The sequence below is a fragment of the Maylandia zebra genome, linkage group LG16 (genome assembly GCF_041146795.1).
Source record: "Maylandia zebra isolate NMK-2024a linkage group LG16, Mzebra_GT3a, whole genome shotgun sequence".
NCBI lineage: Eukaryota > Metazoa > Chordata > Actinopteri > Cichliformes > Cichlidae > Maylandia > Maylandia zebra.
This window is the reverse complement of record NC_135182.1, coordinates 26,226,528-26,245,801: the sequence shown is the minus strand read 5'-3', so window position 1 is coordinate 26,245,801 and position 19,274 is coordinate 26,226,528. Positions and strand designations below refer to the sequence as shown.

General features: G+C 39.4%; 1 protein-coding gene across 2 annotated transcripts in view; it reads right to left on the bottom strand.

Annotated features, from left to right (window-relative positions):
* The window catches only part of LOC101472453 (TSC22 domain family protein 1), a 42,193-nt gene that overhangs the window by 7,396 nt on the left and 15,523 nt on the right, over positions 1–19,274 (bottom strand). Inside the window, exon 1 of one of the 2 annotated variants that reach the window (XM_024805411.2) lies at positions 3,515–3,882. The exons of the other annotated variant lie outside the window; for it this stretch is intronic. Within the exon in view, the coding sequence (XP_024661179.1) occupies positions 3,515–3,624 (110 nt within the window). The 5' untranslated portion in view covers positions 3,625–3,882. Of the gene's footprint in view, positions 1–3,514; positions 3,883–19,274 lie in introns of those variants that run through there. 2 annotated transcript variants of the gene reach the window in all.

Below are 19,274 nucleotides of genomic sequence, written 5' to 3'. Positions count from 1 at the left end.
TGAGAATTATAACCAGACAGCTGAGAAACGGACTTGCCAGCAAGCACAGGACAGCTATGAAGACAAATCTGTGGCAAGCAAGCTGGTATAAAACAAAGAGGACTCAACATCCCCATGAATTCAACTCAGGGCCCCAAAAAAATAAATGCCTGTATTATTACAATTAAAACCCTGAATCAAGAGCTAAAGACTGAACAGAGCAACGTGTAAAACATTCACTTGGATTTTAATGTTAACACTTTACAACTTCTTTGAACTTCTGTCGTTTCAAGTTTTATTGGTTTCTTTTATGTGTATGTGTGTACCTTATGTTTAATAAAACTGCTTTTTATATTTCTATGTATTCTTATTCTTACAAATAGTCACAAGTGTCAGTGATCTTGTGCCTTTGTCCTGCAGTATTACGCCCAAGAATAATTTTCCATCGGGAAAACTGAGGCACTGAGTACAACTGATTGTGGAGCTTAACCCTCAAGGGGCCATATGATGCACAACTATTGTCTTTTTATTTTATTTATTTATTTTTTTAAGAAAGACTGGATAAAAATAATGACAATTCTCTACATCTACTTGCACACTGTAGCTAATTATTTTTGTTACCGATTACTTTGGTAGCATCATATTTAAGTTACATGTTTTACTGAGCCAGGAGTAAAAATGAAACCAAATCTACAAACAAAAAAAAGCAGTAAAATCTCAGAACTGCAAAACTGGAATGATGAAATTTTGGGCATTTTTACATTTTGATGTATGAAGTACCACAGCAGGCTGAAGAATGGGAGGGGTCTAATCTTAGTGTTTTCAGGTGAAGTATTCAAAAACAAAGCACCAGCTGGATACCAGAAGTCACCTTTACAAATGGTGGCTTAAGCTAATTTGGGCATCAGTAAGCACCAACACTATGAACAAACTGTTTTTTGTACTCTTGCCCGCCTCGCACACCCTTGTCCTCAGTCAAACACTTACCGAAAAGCCAAGTACCTCAATAAGAAGCTCTGAGCAGTGCTTATCTCTTCCGGTCAATTGACTGGAAGAGGGTTTAGCCAATTATCCACACCCCAAATAGCCAGTACAAGAGCGGCTGCTGAGGAGTAACACCCACGCATAAGGTCCAAATTAGACCTACGTATATGGAGTTACATTGAGGTTTGGTAGGAGCTATACGTGTTTACGCTGAAAAACTTGATGCACTTCCAGGAAAAGCTAGGAACAAGCTTTTCAAGGTGCAACTTGCACAAAAACACTACTGAAACTTAGTAACTTAGTTTCCCCACACGTGATTTAAACCTAATAAAATCCTGAACTAAAGCCCTCATCAGTGAAGACAGAGGGGCTTTTCTTTTTACCTTTTAGGACAAAATTTTAAACTGGTTATAAAGTTTTAACTCAAATTATCAAATAAATCCAGAGTTTCTGACAGAAACGTAGTTAAGTCCGGAGGCTGGGACAGAGGAAGTTGTCCCATTCTTGTCTGATAGAGGATTCTCGTTTTTCAGCAGTCCCAGTTCATCTTTGTGTCTTATTAGCTTCATGATTTTTCCATTGGTTAAAAAGTTGGAATGCAGGCAGGGCAACTCCTGAAATGTGTTGCTGCCATCAAAGTTAAACAGAGTGAATATTTGTAACCAACTAATAAAATGTCTTAGGTTAAACATTTGATAGTTTTCTGTGTTCTACCGAAATCTCATAAAGACCTATTTTATTCAGTCATCTTTTTTTGTAATTGGGTTGTATATTCATTGAGGTGCAGTCATTTTTGTCTAAATATCCTGGTGCTTGAGCTCGACTGTGGGCCAAATTAGACACACATGTACTGTTTTGCAAATGTGAGTGTTCCAAGTTAATTTAGTAAAACTGCAAGTTGGCATCCTAACCAGCTAGCACCAGCTTTTGCCCACAAACTACTACATTTGTATCGATTGTCTCCAGAATTCAAAGAATACTCCAATAGTTGCCAGTGAAGATCATGCAGTATTTTTGTTTGTGATACCCAGGCCTACTCTGCACAACTTAAGTCGTTCAGAAACCACAAAAGTCGCCCCCTGCTGGCCAGCACAAAGATGCAGTTCACATTTTCCCACCTTTTGACTGGTATCAAGTAACATAGAAACAACAAATCAAATTTTATTTTATTACAATTGCGGCTTTCAGACATAAAAACAAAGCAATCATCCTTTTTTTCCTTTACAGCTGAAGCTTTAGTCCCTCTGTAAAAGCCCCAAGTAACTCCTCACCAGGCTGCGGCATATTTACGACTACAAACACCCTCCAATGAACTATATACTCCACACTGCACCTTTTGGGGGGGGGGGGGGACAAAAAAAAAAAAAAACAAAAAAACAAAAACACAACCCCCCCCCCCAAGAAAAAAAACGAATCCAGGGTTGAAGCACCTCACAAATTCAATTAGACATTAGTACCCATTTTCCAACTCTATTTAAGGGATGTTTTCATTGCTGAGGTCTGCATGAGTGTGTTCTTTGTTTCTATTAAGAAAGGCAGCAATTAAAAGCATCCATCCATCCAAGGCTGGAGCCTATCTCAGCTGTCCCAGTATAGCCAGGACAGGATGGCTCACCAGTCCATCACAGTCATTAAAAACATTTCAGTTTATTTCTGCCACCACCATGTGCCACAGATGCAGTGAACCCATTAAAATGCTGCTATGAAAGTCACAGTAATTCTTCTTTATTCTGTTCGCTGATGTATTACAGAACACTGTAGTGTTTAAACTATGCATGCAATAACTGGCAGTGTCATACGCAGGCCAGCCAACCAATGAATGGCCTCGCTAGTTTGCTGTAAAACAACACACCAGCCCAGTGACCTACTGAAGAAACTTGGAGAGAAATAACCCAGCTCCTGGATGATGTTCTGCTTTTATCTGACCACAATTACTAAGCACTTATTTCAATAAAAACTATGTACATGTAGCGGATACCATTATAAGTATAATGTGCTTTATACAACACCAACAACAATGATTTTAACGCATTTTCTGTGCACATTATCAAGAACACCTCAACAGGAAGTACAGAAATGACACTGTGGGCTGCATCTGCTGCAAAAATAGGACTTCATATGAGATGATGGAGGAGATGGCCCCATTTTGTAACAAGAGGCCAATTTAAAAAAATAAAATAAAACAGCAGAATTTGGCCAAAAAAAAAAAAAAAAAAAGCAGCATGCTGTAGGTTTTAATTACTCACCCCACCAGAAGATATGAGTAAGCAGCACACATGGACTACACAGTGTATCGTCTACTCGCCATCTGCACATTTACTATACATCAAACACTCCCTACAGTTTATCTGCTACACGTGAATTAAAAGAACATGCAGTGCTAATGCACCCCTGAAGCCCTGCATGACTGAACCAAAGGACAATATAGCCATGCAGCCTTTTGTGTGCAGCTACTGTAGTGACTGGTCTATTCACAGCTACCGTATACAGACCCCTTTAGGGAAGGGGGTGAGGTGGTGATGGCGGTGGGGGTTCCCTGTTTTCATTTTACCTTTTGAGATGCTGCTCCAGCTCCCAGAACAAAAGCTTCATTGCCATCTCGTCATGGCCTTGCACTCGTATCCCCCGCACTCTCATGGAGCCGTCCGTTAGCAGCAGCATATACACTCCAGAGTAAGCGCAGCAGCAGTGTGTCCCTGACCTTCTTTGTTTAGTGTGGGTTTTTGTTTTGTTTTTTTAAAATACAAACACCAAAAAAAAAAAAAACCCCACACCACTCGTGCCTTATTAAATTCAGCGTGCTAGATCACAGCAAAAGACGCAGCTGCAGCTGGACAGTGAATAAAAGGCAGCGTGCCAGGTTATGACTGTACATGAGCTCCTTATTTTTTTTCCTCGGTCACTCATTTGTGTTTGAATGGCTGACTAGTGAGTGATTTACTGAATACAGCCAGTTACTGAGCCGGTGGTGACGTGTGATCATGTGATACTAGGAGTTACATAAACCATCACCGCAGATTAGCATGTGGACCAATGAGTTCCCTGCTCCTGTGGTCTCTATAGCCTGAGACATATGCAAAAAAATAAAAAATAAAACAGATCTTAAAAAAGATTACGCGGAGTCCGAGTTTGTAGCATTTTTTGGTCTCAAGAACTACAAATCAGTCCTTTAACCTTTAGTGACAGAGATTAATAATGCTACAAAATTCCCTTGAACTCAAAGTCAACAGGATTTTAGGGTTTCCTGTCAAAGACGGTAAGAGCATTCCTGACACTGGTTACTTAACTCGCCACTTCAAACCAAATCATGTCTTTGTCCTTTTACGAGTACATATGCCAGCCCGTTGTGTGACAGACCAGAGACCCTGTGCTTTAGGGTCTTATCTTGTCATATCTCATTGGATGGCAGCTTTAAGATGGCTTAGTGCTTTCCACAGATAGAAAACACAACATATACTCACAGGTAGGGCTGCTCAATTAATCGAATTTTAATCACGATTACGATCTGGGCTTTCAACGATCATTAAAAATGACTGAGCCGATTATTAGCCCCTCCCTCATTTATCTGCGACACCTTAAAGGCCGGTCCGTGAAAATATTGTCGGGCATAAACCGGTCCGTGGCGCAAAAAAGGTTGGGGACCGCTGATTAAGAGGACCCGAGGGAAGCTCGGAAAGCTAAGCAGAAGTTATTTGGAGAGGAGAGTGACTGCCGTTGGTTGAAAAGAGAGTTTAAAAAAAAAACCTTCAGTGGTGTTGCACACTATTTTATATTATTTTTTTAAAGTCATTGTTAACCCTTTAAAGCCGGTCAGAGCTGCACGCTCCGTTTTGCGTAACTATTTTTAAATCCCTGTAGAATCTGAACCGTGTAAGCTAGCGCAATAATTTGTTTTGCACATGAAACCGGAGGAGTTGTACTTACATCTGATGCCATCAGCTTGTCCTCGGTCACGGTTTCGTTCCACATATAGCTTTGCAAAAATTGCATAAAAAGCGCTTGCAGGAACAAAAACATAATATTCCAGAAACACGCTTCGCCGTTCCTATCAGCTGTTCGTAACACTTCGCACAGTGAAATGATGCACATGCTGTTTTCTTTGCAAATTTGCATCATAGGATTGTTTTTTGTTTTTCCTGCAGTATATAAAAATTGCTGTATCTCCAAAATAAAACTATGAAGACACTCAAAATAAATTTCCTGTTGTTGTAAACTATTTTTTGCAACTTTTTTGTATTTAAAGTTTTGAGGGATAAACCTCTTAAATTTCTCCAAGTAGAAATATATGTAAACAAAACAAAAGCGATTTTCAATTTTTTTTGTAGTTTATTGCACTTTTTTGCAATTAATGTAGTTACTATGGACTTAATGCATACATATTAGTAAAATATGGGCTATAACAGTTGTATAGCAACTTGAAATGCTCCCACAAATGGCACTACAGCATGTAAAAAAATAATATAAGCTCTGGTGGACTTGGTTCTATAGTAGGTCTTAAAGGGTTAAATAAATATCGTCAAATAATCGTGATCTCAATTTCAGTGAAAATAATCGTGATTATCATTTTTGCCATAATCGAGCAGCCCTACTCACAGGGCCTCTGCTGGCTTAGAGACAGCCCGCCAAGAAACAACAGGTAAAGGATGAGCACAATCCAGGGGATATGAATCAGTACCACATGACTTCTGGGCAGCTCATGCCACACCCCGTTTATGGCATTATATTTTAGGTAAACCATATTCTTAGAGATTATTTTTATTTTAACGGGTGTGTTGAAGGACTAATTTTTTTAGTTTTTGAGTTAATGTTTTATATTCAACTATATTTCCAGTGGAAAGATTTTTATTTATTTAGAGAAAATAATTAAAACTTAAAAATGAGGAATACTTATTAAAGAAAGGGCCCCCTTTTACAGTACATATGAACACATTTCCCTTCTGAGGCTAGTAAGACAAACAATTACTCCATACTTGCAAGTAACTGAGCACACAGGTGACCTGCACCTTTCTGCAGCCTAAACACATGCAAAAGTTAAACTACACAGAAGCAGATGCACTGCTGGGTTATCATGCATTTACTTCTTATTTTGAACCATCAGAAACCAGACTTCCCATAGACCTGAGGTGATCTCTGTTGCTTAATTTCACAGATATGATGATTAGCTTCAAAAGTTGGGTACTTCCAACCTGCAGTCATCATCCTCATATCATCATCTCAGAGTAACTTTCTGATTGACCACAGACTCAACGAAATTCTTTGGTTGGGGGAGAAATTCTCACAAAGCCACACCACATTTGTAAAAAGTGCAAAAATTAGCCACACGTTAATTTTCACCTATAGACTCTGACAAGCGAACGAAACAAAGGAAAACATAGAAAAAACAGGAAGCACAAGAAAAATAGAACAACAATAATGTTGTAAGGAGAAAAGTTAATACCACCATTACACCAGATTTCACAGTAAGCTATACATGAATAAGTTGGAATGACGTATTTGCAGTTTCCTGTCATAACATGCTTTTGATGTAGCTAAAATTTAATATGAGTAATTTTATTCTGATGTTATCTGTCTCCTTAATTACTTCTAATTTGTCTATCCCTAATATACAGTTTCTGGTTTAATTCACTCTTTTTTCTTTTCTTTTTTCTTCTTTTTTTTTTTTTTTTTTTTTTTTTTTTTAAACATGGCAGCCAGTTCTGCCATTTCTGAGGGGAAAATGTAAACTGTAAATGTTTTGTTTTTATAAAATAAAATAAAAAAGAAAGGACCTGGCGCGTCCCAGTGATGAGAAAAGAGGCCCATTGAATTGTTGAATTGTAAAGGCTTTTGGCTGTGCTGTAGTTTGATAGTGGGGAGCACACACAGACTTTACCAGTAAGTCCTGGCAGTGGTTTTTCCACTGTGACACCCTGACTATGGAGAATGACAGAGAGCTACTGAGTGAGTCAGAGAAGCAGGGAGGAATGATGAGTGGTCATTTTGGCATCCATACGTGACAGAGGGATGGGCTTTTCGAACATTTGGGCTGACAGCAGCAAGTCCTCAGTCCTCACTCTAAATTAAAAGTCACACATGAGGGGAGAGGCAAAGGAGGAGGGAGAGAGTCTGCCAGAGACATGGGGACTGGAATGGCCTAGATCCACCGCCTCTGCATTAGTACTCTCACTGAGTCATACGGCAAGAAGGGAGAGAGACACAAACGAATGCACGTTTCAAATATAAATCAACCATGAGAATATTCAGTTTGATGACTTATATTCGCAATGACCTTTTAGCTAAGCAAATTGAATTGTACAATGTCACCTTTACTGCCACCAAACCTGCTCATTAAGTACGATGTCATTACCTATGTCCTTCAGTTCCCAAACACAAATGACTGAAAGCTATAAATGGTCTGCAACATTAACATCCAGACATCCATGACAAAGATGACTCGTGAGGTTTAGTTATAGACCATATAGAAAATGGACAGATACCACAGCCACTGTTTCTGAAGTCTCTTTTTGAAGCCTTAAGATGAGCATTTTTGCGAGGAATGGATGTGACGAGGAAGGGTGGGTGCTAATGAGCAGACAACCACAAGTTATCAGGGTGGGGTTTACCACCACTGATAATCCTCCATTTTGAAACACGGCATGACCAAAAAACAAAAGACTTGGAAAAAAAAAACATTTATATGATCAAAAATGAGTGATTAAGCCAATAAACTCAACAGCGAAGTGTTTACTGAGTTTAAAAAGATATTTTCGCATGGAACTAAAGTTAAAGTCCCTAATCAGCAGAGACACATGCCATCACATGGCAGGGAGAGGACATTGAAAATGGACCAAATTGCAGCCAAGAGAAAGTCTGAGATGATCCCACAACACGGGTTAGTCATTAATATGGTGCAATGTGGGGCAGCTTGGTGGCTAGCATGTTGCCTTCAATTTACTTACTACAATTTTTTTTCTTTTCTGTTTAAATATGCAACAGGCTTCAATTTGCATGAATATCCAATAGACAAAGAACAAGAAAATGAATACCAGATGATGTATTTAAGCCATTATTTTTCACTAGTTTAAAAGAAGACATGTTATAAAAGCAAAATAAACCAGTACCTCATAATTCTTTATGAATAAAAACCAACTGTGTTTTTGCCTGAAGTCTCTTGCCACAACACGCATATAGCACAGTTTAATCAGCCTTGCACCAAAGTCAGTTCTTACGAATAAAACAATTCTCTTTTACACATAATTGTAGACACACACACACACACACACACACACACACAGTTACGTAAGCTGTGATGGTTTGCGAGCAGCAGGTTTGAATAATGCGGAGTGAAACCTGGCATTAAAAGGATTAGCAGCCAAAGAAAACACAGTGCTCTGTCCAGACATCAGAGGACAGAAATGATGCTCACATCAGCAATAAAAGGGGGAGAAAAAGGCTGTAAGCATGTCCAAATGATGCACTGATACTATGGGCCTCTATACAGGATTGATTTTAATGACTGGTAACTTTATAAGTTGTGTGATAAATTTCATTAAAAGAAACAAAAAAAATATTTCTGACATCTGTAAAGTGGTCCTGTAAAGTGACTGATCAATAAATCAACTGATATCGACCTATCACAGATATATCAGCACCGTTACCCCACACAGGTGCATTGTATTTGTGGTGGCAGTTGGAAAAAGGGCCCTGCATTTACATGCCAAAGGAGGGTCACCCACGCTTTTCCAGTAAAGTAGTAAAGAGTATAATTTATGATGATAACTGATGGTTTAAAAAAAAAAAAAAAAAAAAAAAAAAAAAAAAAAAAACTGCTTTGCAGTCGATTCCTCATCCTGCAGGTGAACTCTTAATTCCACCATCTACAACTGCAGGCCATGTTCTTCTCTTCAGCCTCAGTTTCAAGCAATTCCAGTGCAGAGATCGTTCATGAATGACAAAGAAAGTAAAACAAAGAAAGTATCAAAAACGTGATTTTTGTCATTTGTGCACCACCACAGTGAATTTTAAATCAGCTTTAATTCAAAGGGTTTTGCGATTACAGCTATTTTTACACATAGTCACCCAATTTTCATTATAGGAACCATTTGCTGCAATTGGAAGAAAATTTGCAGTCAGTAGCTGACTGCCCAAAACACCAAATGCTGTGTTTTCACCCTGGAGATGCTCTGCCAGACCTTTATATCAGCCGCTTTCAGATGCTGCTTGTTTGTGGGTTTCTCTGCCTTCAGTTTCAGTGTTTCTTTCTGTTAATTTTTAATGCTATGAGGGAACAGGCTGAAAATCTGCACTACAAACTGCATATATATCTCTCTATCTAGAGATCTCTCTATCTAGAGATCTCTCTATCTAGAGATCTCTCTATCTAGAGATCTCTCTATCTAGAGATCTCTCTATCTAGAGATCTCTCTATCTAGAGATCTCTCTATCTAGAGATCTCTCTATCTAGAGATCTCTCTATCTAGAGATCTCTCTATCTTTCTGTGTCCCGCTCAATACATGAGCGGGACACAGAAAGGAATTGGCAAGAATACCAGAGGCGCAAAACACCAGCTACTGGTAGACAGAACAATCAGCCGAGACTGCAAGACCAGACTGACCAACCTGTGCACTGCCTGGATTGATTACAAGAAGGCCTATGACTCAATGCCCCACAGCTGGATACTGGAATGCCTAGAATTGTACAAGATCAATGGGACCCTAAGAGCCTTCATCAGGAACTCAATGGGGATGTGGCGTACAACACTAGAGGCCAACTCCAAGCCCATAGCACAAGTCACCATCAAGTGCGGGATCTACCAAGGAGATGCTCTGTCCCCACTGCTGTTCTGCATAGGCCTGAACCCCCTCAGTGAGATCATTAACAAGACTGGCTACGGATACCGACTACGGAACGGAGCAGTTGTCAGCCACCTCCTGTACATGGATGACATCAAGCTGTATGCCAAGAGTGAACGAGACATCGATTCACTGATCCACACTACCAGGCTATACAGCAATGACATTGGAATGTCGTTCGGACTGGAGAAGTGTAGTCGGATGGTAACAAAGAGAGGGAAGGTAGTCAGAACTGAGGGGATTGAACTACCAGAAGGCAACATTGCAGACATAGAGGACAGTTACAAGTACTTGGGGATCCCGCAGGCGAATGGGAACCATGAAGAGGCCGCTAGAAAAGCTGCAACCACCAAGTACCTGCAGAGGGTCAGGCAAGTCCTGAGGAGTCAGCTGAATGGTAAGAACAAGATCCGGGCCATCAACACGTACGCCCTGCCCGTGATCAGGTACCCTGCTGGGGTAATAGGCTGGCCAAAGGAGGAGATAGAAGCCACTGACATAAAGACAAGAAAGCTCCTTACCATGCATGGAGGGTTTCACCCCAAGTCCAGCACCCTGAGGCTGTACGCTAAGCGGAAGGAAGGGGGCCGGGGACTGGTGAGTGTCAGCACCACAGTCCAGGATGAGACAACGAACATCCAAGAATACATTGGGAAGATGGCCCCAACTGACCGAGTGCTCAGTGAATACCTCAGGCAGCAGAAACCCAAGAAAGAGGAGGGAGACGAGGAACCATCATGGAAGGACAGGCCCCTGCACGGTATGTACCACCGGCAGATAGAGGAGGTGGCTGATATCCAGAAATCCTACCAGTGGCTGGACAAAGCTGGACTGAAAGACAGCACAGAGGCACTAATCATGGCAGCACAAGAACAAGCTCTGAGTACAAGATCCATAGAGGCTGGGGTCTATCACACCAGGCAAGACCCCAGGTGCAGGCTGTGTAAAGATGCCCCAGAGACAATCCAGCACATAACAGCAGGGTGCAAGATGCTAGCAGGCAAGGCATAACCAAGTGGCCGGCATAGTGTACAGGAACATCTGTGCCGAGTATAACCTGGAAGTCCCGAGGTCAAAATGGGAGATGCCCCCAAGGGTGGTGGAGAATGACCGAGCTAAGATCCTGTGGGACTTCCAGATACAGACGGACAAAATGGTGGTGGCTAACCAACCGGACATAGTGGTGGTAGACAAACAGAAGAAGACGGCCGTAGTGATCGATGTAGCGGTTCCGAATGACAGCAATATCAGGAAGAAGGAACACGAGAAGCTGGAGAAATACCAAGGGCTCAGAGAAGAGCTCGAGAGGATGTGGAGGGTGAAGGTAACGGTGGTCCCCGTGGTAATCGGAGCACTAGGTGCGGTGACTCCCAAGATAGGCGAGTGGCTCCAGCAGATCCCGGGAACAACATCGGAGATCTCTGTCCAGAAGAGCGCAGTCCTGGGAACAGCTAAGATACTGCGCAGGACCCTCAAGCTCCCAGGCCTCTGGTAGAGGACCCGAGCTTGAAGGATAAACCGCCCGCAGGGGCGTGCTGGGTGTTTTTTTTATATTTATTTTTTATATTTATTTTTTATATTTATATATATATTATATATATATATATATATATATATATATATATATATATATATATATATATATATATATATATATATATATATATATATTTATTTATATATATATATATATATATATATATATATATATATATATATATATATATATATATATATATATATATATATATATATATATATATATATATATATATATATATATATATATATATTAATTATACTATTTTATATATATTTGAGGGGTTTTTTAACCTCCCAAAAATCAAATCCTTAAGCGTCTGTGAGGGTGGAAAACTGAGTCACACTGATGTCTGGGTTACAAACCTTTACAACTCACACCTGCTACAGAGTCACCACTTTAAAAGCTATCACAAGGTGTTATAAGTGTGTTTGTGTTGGCTGGTGGGAGGCTGATATTCTCATACAGACACACAAGTCTGACTGAGTCATCTGCACCTCTCATGCCCTGCTCTACATCTCAACAAATTTCCCTCCATATTCAACAGGTTTCTCAGCCAAATCAGGGAAAGCAGTGGGCAGAAGCAGCGGTACTGAAATTATTTTTGGCCAGCGGCATCAGCACAGTCATGTGTTTCTATTTTAGAACTGATGATGTGCATTAAACAATGGTCTCTCCTAGGGATGGGCATTATTCTAATGAATAGCCAGCAGCTAATAGGATGTAACAGAACAAAAACTAATGACACCATGCTACTAAAAAGCAAGCGCTGTACTCTTTATGCACAATTATAGCTTCTCACATCGAGAACATTTAAGATGCACTTCCTGTTTGCACTACGAGAGATATTGCATATGTTAATTGAGCAATACGATTAATGCACGAGTTCAGACATTCTCAGATGACAGAGTGGGAGATGCTAAAATAGCTGGGAGAAAACAGGAAATAAAATAATAACCTCCATGATAATTTTGTGTCCCCATTTTCACTTTTCCACCACCAGACCTGATGTGGAGGGTTTTGTCTGAGCTGTGATATCATCATCTTTTAAGGAAAAGACTGCAGCAGTGGTCAGCTGGCTAGTGCAACAAAGTTTTAGATGTCATATCTCTTGGTAACATCAACCGTCACAGTCAGTCTACACAATGCCTGTGGAATATTGAGCTCTGAGTCTATTAGGGCTGCCACAAACGATTATTTTGATAGTCGACTAGTCACCGATTATTTATGCGATTAGTCGACTAATCAGATCATCATCCACTGGACATAAAACTACAGCTTATTGCACCAGCAGCATCTGCTCTTATATAACTATCATTAGCTTACAGCTTTAAGCTTTTAAGGTGCTAACTAAAAATAAAGACAAGATGATAGTTTATTCAATTTTAATGAAATTTGCAGATTGTTTCGGTAAAGTTTAATAAACTCCTTGCTATCTAAAATATAACAGGACACCGGAGTATATTCTCCAGCATCTCACACTTCTGATAATCAGCTGTCTGCTTGACGTTTATTCAGCTGTGTAAAAACTATAACTTTAATCTCAGCCAAACCGATTTACTCAGGAACAAATAAAATACAAAAAAAAAAAAAAAAAAAAAAAAAAAAAAAAGCCAAACAATAACATTTTTAATTTATCTAAGTGACTCATATATATTTAACCTGAGTCGCGAAAGACGGCGGTGGGTTTGAAAACAATTTGCCGGGAGTCCGGTGTTCTCACGGCGCTAGTGACCTAGCCCCCGGCTAGCTATCGAGCTAGTGGGTAACAGACGTCTCCGAGAACGTCGGAGCGCTTTTGAAAATATGTGGTGTCCTGATAAACTGAGCCGATATTTGAGGTTTACACAGCTACATTCTCGCCTGAAAATATGTTAAACGTTTATTTTGTGACCCAGAAAGAATAATAAGAGTAATATTAAAACTAACTAGCTACCGCCATTGTTGGAAACTAAGCTGGGCCGCGCTATGAATTCTGGGACACAGCTGCTTCTTCTTCTTCGGGGTTTAACGGCAGCTGGCATCCTTGTACATGCTGTGCTGCCATCTTCTGTTTCAGTCCGTTATTACACTCTTAAATCCTGCTATTATTCCTGCGTCTTTTGCGATCTTACAAAGCTTCAAACGACACGTCGACTATTAAATCAGTCGTCGACGATTTTGATAGTCGACGTAATCGTGACTAGTCGACAAATCGTGGCAGCCCTAGAGTCTATACAGCGATTTTCAAAACTGTGAAAATGAGAAAAGCCTCATTTCAACACTGCCAGATTATTATCTATTTCTATAATGTAACAAGCAAGCTAGATATAATTACAGCCTGTTACATTTAGTTCACAGAAGTATGACTTTGTGTTGATCAATATGGTGAGTTTACACTGCGTATTATTACCAAACAGATCAATCACAGGCCTGAGGTCTGTGTAGACACATGTCTGGGAAGGTGCATGGGGTTATGGTAAAGTGTATAGACCTACGCCACAAATTTAATGCAGCACTATAAATAAAGCACAAGCCCCTTAAAAAGGTTAGGGCTTTTTCAAACCAACAGCTTAACGGTAGGATAAAATTATCAATAATCAAGTAAAGCTATTCAGATTAGCATCTCCACTGCACACTTTCCAGTATTTCCTAAAGTTAACTTTCCCCATCTGTAATGCATCTTGAAAAAAAAAATGCAAAATCCTGAAACATTTGCTAAGAGCAAGGCTTTTAGTTCACATCACAAGTGCAATACTTCTGTGTTGCCTACTGTTTTATCTCACCATCACCTATCAAACAAAGTATCCTAAGCATTTCCTTTTGATTAATTTGGTTTGCCTTCTACATATTGTTGCTTCTCTCCCATCCCCCCTTTTGCTGCTACCTGCAAACTAATTTTAACTGTGGAAATACAAATATAAACACTGAAGGTTCAGGGAGCAGCAGAATTGATCAGTGATGGATCACTGAGGAAATTGAGTGCATTAAGATCAATAATGCTTTGGTCTTTCCAAATCCCTTAGGCTTCTTCAGAACAACAAATGCCTACCAACAAAAACACAATGATACAAAAATGTGTCTTTGTATCTGTTTCTTTCTTTTTTGTAATGTAGGGGAAACAAAATGTTGCTATTCAGTTTTTCTTTACCTAGCATCAGCTGACAGAAGAGGAGCAGCAGATCAATAACTGGAAATGTTAAGCTCCAATCCCTGACCCAGTTTCCTCTTTGTACTCATGTAAGATTACAAGTGAAGACACGAGGACGGAGCACTGAGTGGATTAGCCAATGATAGCGCCACCGTCACCGCACCTAAACCCCTGACGACAGCAGAGCTATCATAAGCGCGGCTTAATGAGAAACCAAACAACAAAATGTTGTTTCCTGCAAGCTCTGTCACGCCACTTTCACTAAGACGACCCTTATCTGGATATTTCTGTTTTTGTATCCAGCTTCCTCTCAAAAGGTTAACGAATATAAATGTCCAAGCATAGCTACAGAGACAGAGTCATGTGATAACTATGAGAAGTATTCTCCGACTAATTACAGCTCAACAGTGCCAGCTAGTGAAGCTAGGAGGCGTTGCCATATATTGGTTGGTACATATACTGTTTGTAAGCTTGTCAACATGAGGATCAGATAAGTGAGTCTGGGTAGCTGCTTGACTGCAAAACTATCAAAAAGATGATTCATAAAATACTGTCTGATTTACCAAAAAAGCTAAACAAACAAGAGATCTGCAGCAAAGTGGAAATAACAGCCCAAGCCCAACACAACCACATAGCTTTTACTGTAAAATCAAAAAATGACAATAAAACATCAGCACCACCCTGCGGCGACAACCAGGATGCAATTTAACTTTTCTCCTGTAACTTCTTGAGAAAACTGGCCTGAAAACACCAGGGTCTCATCATCTCTCTCATTTCTGCCTCCTCTGTCCTTCTGCCTGTGACCTGGAAATTTCATATCACTACAGCATGTTGAAGCATCTCAACTCCCATAATGCATCTGTAGGAAAGACTACGTTGGCACACAGGTGGCATAAACAAACCACTTCTGGAGGATGACTCTTTAAACGACTAGTCCAATTTTCTGCCCTTCATCATGCATGCGATTACAATTCATCTTGTCATGAGTGTCATTACATTTACATGTTACATGTTCAAGTCACCATGCTGATATTTACTTGACTAAAATTGAATTCTTTGTTCCTCGTTAATAAAAAGCTGTTGTGGTGTGAGCTTTAAACATTTCTAGCCTTTTTGAAGTGGAAAAAGTGTGTGAAGAAGTGCTCTAAAAGGAGCCAAGGACTCATTTTCTGCCTCACTTGAGCTGGACTTCCTAACCTGTGGACGAGATACATCCGAGTGATATTTGGGAAATTTTTAGTAAAATCAGCAGTAAACATTGAGAGATGAACCAACACACTGCCCTCATATTAGACTTTGATCTTAACAAGTTGATACTAACAATTTATTTACAATTACACCACGAGGCACACCATAAGTGACTGTGACAAAAATACCCTATTCCTACAGTTCCTAGCCTTCCAGCCTATTACATTACATTTCCCTAACACACAGTTATAACAGCATAAAGAATTTGATAAGAAGCTGTTACAGGCATTTGTTCATTCACGAGTGTTCTGAGCATTGAGCTTAAAAGGAAATTAATTTCTCGTTGCTTCACCATTTCCTCCCATTTTACAAATATGAAATCAAATAAATAACTGTTGACTGTCACAGACCAGCAAGGCGAGGCTATACTCCTAATGCAACTGCCCGTTTGGGGATGACCAGGAGGTATTAGCTTGTGCACACTGCCATCTGCTGGTACATTCCTGCAGCCAAACTTTCTCTAATTCAGCACACTCCACACATCTTTATGGTGAATTGCTCCTCAGAGAAACAATTCAAATTTGGCATCTCACAAACTGACTTGTGAGCTGAAGTTCACCATTCTCAAAAACAAACCTTCTCTGACATTAAAAAAAACAAAACAAAACTGAAAGGTTTCTTTGATACTCCAGAGAATTAAACTGCCTGTGAAACTTTGATACTCATTAAAGCAAAACATCTCAAAAATTATAGAAATAAAAACTGCCATAAAGAGATTCTGATGTAATTTAGATTGTGATACACCGTAGGCCTGAGGCATTTTTTCTTCATTATGAATTAGTTTATGTATAAACCTAGTCAAATGACACCGATTTCCCACACATATACTAAGCCTATTTCCAGACAAAAAAAAAAAAAAAAAAAAAAAAAAAGATTAATGAAGGAAAAGTTTGTGGTCCTGGCTTAGACCATGTCTTGAACCAACACCTAATGAAGAGTAATCTCAGCTCTTGGCTGCTGAAAACTTATAATAATTTCCCAGATTATATTAACTATATTAACATTTCTCTTTGAAGCAGCCTCTGCTTTCCAATTATAACTAAATGAAAATACAAATAAAATATCTGTAATAGGTTAACATCGCAGGATTTAAAAATAAAACAGAATAAATAAGATGATTGTTCCCTAATGTAGACCTGCCTCCGCCTGCCCTTGTAACAGCCTCTGCTACAGTTAACAGGACAATACAAACGCAAGCCTGTGATCTTAGACAGTTAACTGCTCATTATCTTTTCAGTCCGGTCTACATGGGAAGGTCACCTATATTCACTTCAAACACCTATCATTAATTTAGCATGAACACATAATAATAACCAGGTGAGTATATTAACAGCGAATGTCTACCAACTGTTTATATTAGGCCCCATATAATTTGCTCAGGTTCTCACAGGCACTGTGAGAAAATATTAGTGTACCGTTTTCACAGCCAACCCTTCTTTTCATCAAGTCTAATCACACCTTAAAGCATTAAAGCATCCGTGCAGTAAAGATGTGCATTTCTCACATTTCACCACTCATTGTCCTCAGTCACCCCAGTGCCAGAGCTTTCCCTGCAAATTAAAATAAATAAATAAAAATCTGGTTCCCACAAAGAAAAGTCACCAGAGCTGATTTTTTTTCCTTGTTTTTCTTGTGGAGTTAAAATACATGTCAAATAGCCAAAGGAAAAGAAAAATGACATGAACATGCTTTAATTCTTCCTTCTTTTAAGGAAAAAACTGCAGTGCTCCTCAATCATCTGACTTTACAGGGCTTTCCTCATCTAACAGCAGAGTTGAGATTTGTTAAATTAAACTCTTTAATCTACTTTCTGGAAAAAGTGCTATGATTTTCTGTCATCCACACCTGCTCTTCTGAAAGTGTTAATCCATATATTTTATATGTAATATAAATACATTTAATATGTAATGAATAACAAGTGCTCTTGAAAAAGTGCTGTTAAAGAGACATTAAACATATTTTTAAAAACAAAACAAAAAACCCAACATTAAATGAATGGGAAAAATATAAAAGTAAATGGGCTATGAAACTCAAAAACAAGAACCATTCCTGGACCCAGGCAGGTTAAACGGAACATTTCTTACTGTAACGAGGGGAAAAGTTGATCACAGTTTGGAAAAACTGGTCTTTAAAACAAAAACAACCTCTGTTTGCTCAAAAATTGGCCATCCTGCATGTGCTGAGGAATTAAAAAAATAAAAAATAAAAAAATGTTTTACAGGTTATGAATTTATAGCTCTACTGCATTGCTTTTCCCTCCCAGCAGGACAGCTAGCTTGCCTGAAAAGGAAGACTGAAAGAAGAATGTATTTAGGACTCTTAGATTTAAATGTGCTTCTTTCAGGACTAGAGGCAGCATTCAAACCATCCCTTGACAGTCCTAGTCTGCATCCAATATGATGATCCTGGTGTCTGTTGGCAGTCGCTGCTTGTTAACCAGCAGGGGGTAGTACAGCACTGTTTACAGAGCTCAAAACTGCACACAGAGACACAGTATAGTCAGAAACCGTGCCAGTAGCTGTCAAAAGTTAAACTAAGAACAAAAAATAAATAAAATAAACCAAACAAACAGTCAATCTCTAGTCTAAAGACATCTGAAGTTCAAAATAAACTCTTGGTTTTTTGTTATTAAGTGTGTGCATCCAAGTGCATGTCAACACAGACGCACAAGTAAAAAGTATTACATATAAATATTTGTATACCTAAGTATTATATGGGAAATGGTCTAGTACAGACACTGAATTACAGGACACAGAAAAGTATCTCAGCGCTTTACTCATGCTAATAAGAGAAGCAGCTGCCAGGACTTTTGGGGGGGGGGGGCCTCCGGCAGCGTAGAGCTCCAGCAGCGTAGAGCTCCAGCAGCCTTCCTCATTCAGCCACAGAGCATAGAGAAAGGGATTAGCTCACACAAAGCCAGAGTGAATGAATATTGAAGCCTATGGGAAAGCACCCTGACTGACTGAAACTCTCACATCACCACAGCCAAGCAGACAAAGTATCAAACTGCACTAGCCTGAGATAACCCAACACTGTTTAGCTTTGGTATTTATAGATAAGCCTTTTATTTTAACTCATTTCCAATCAACAGGATTCTTAAAACATTTCTCTGCTGGCATCCATCCTTTTTCAACTTGTGGCAACTGCCTTAAACCAAGAGTTCAAACAAGTCCAAAAGAATTTCTTGCACATAGTGACCATGTTTAATAGTAACACCCACCATTGTAACAGTAAATATATGACAAAATACAGAAAAGCACAACAGGCCCATTTAAAGTGGCATAGCTCTACCTCCAAAAACCTAAAACGTTTGCCGATTTTCTCATAACAGCAAACTGATTATCTATCATTGTTCTGTCACAATAACAATATTAAGGCTGTTCCTGCTACTACTTCAGTAGTTATTTAAACAGTCCAAACGTAACAAAATGCTCACAAAACATTCAAAAACACACAGTCAAATGGACAAAGTTAAGCACTGGCCACACAAATATTACATGAATGTGTTTCACAAGGCTTCAGTCACATTGTGATGTCAGTTTACCTTGGACAGCAGAAATA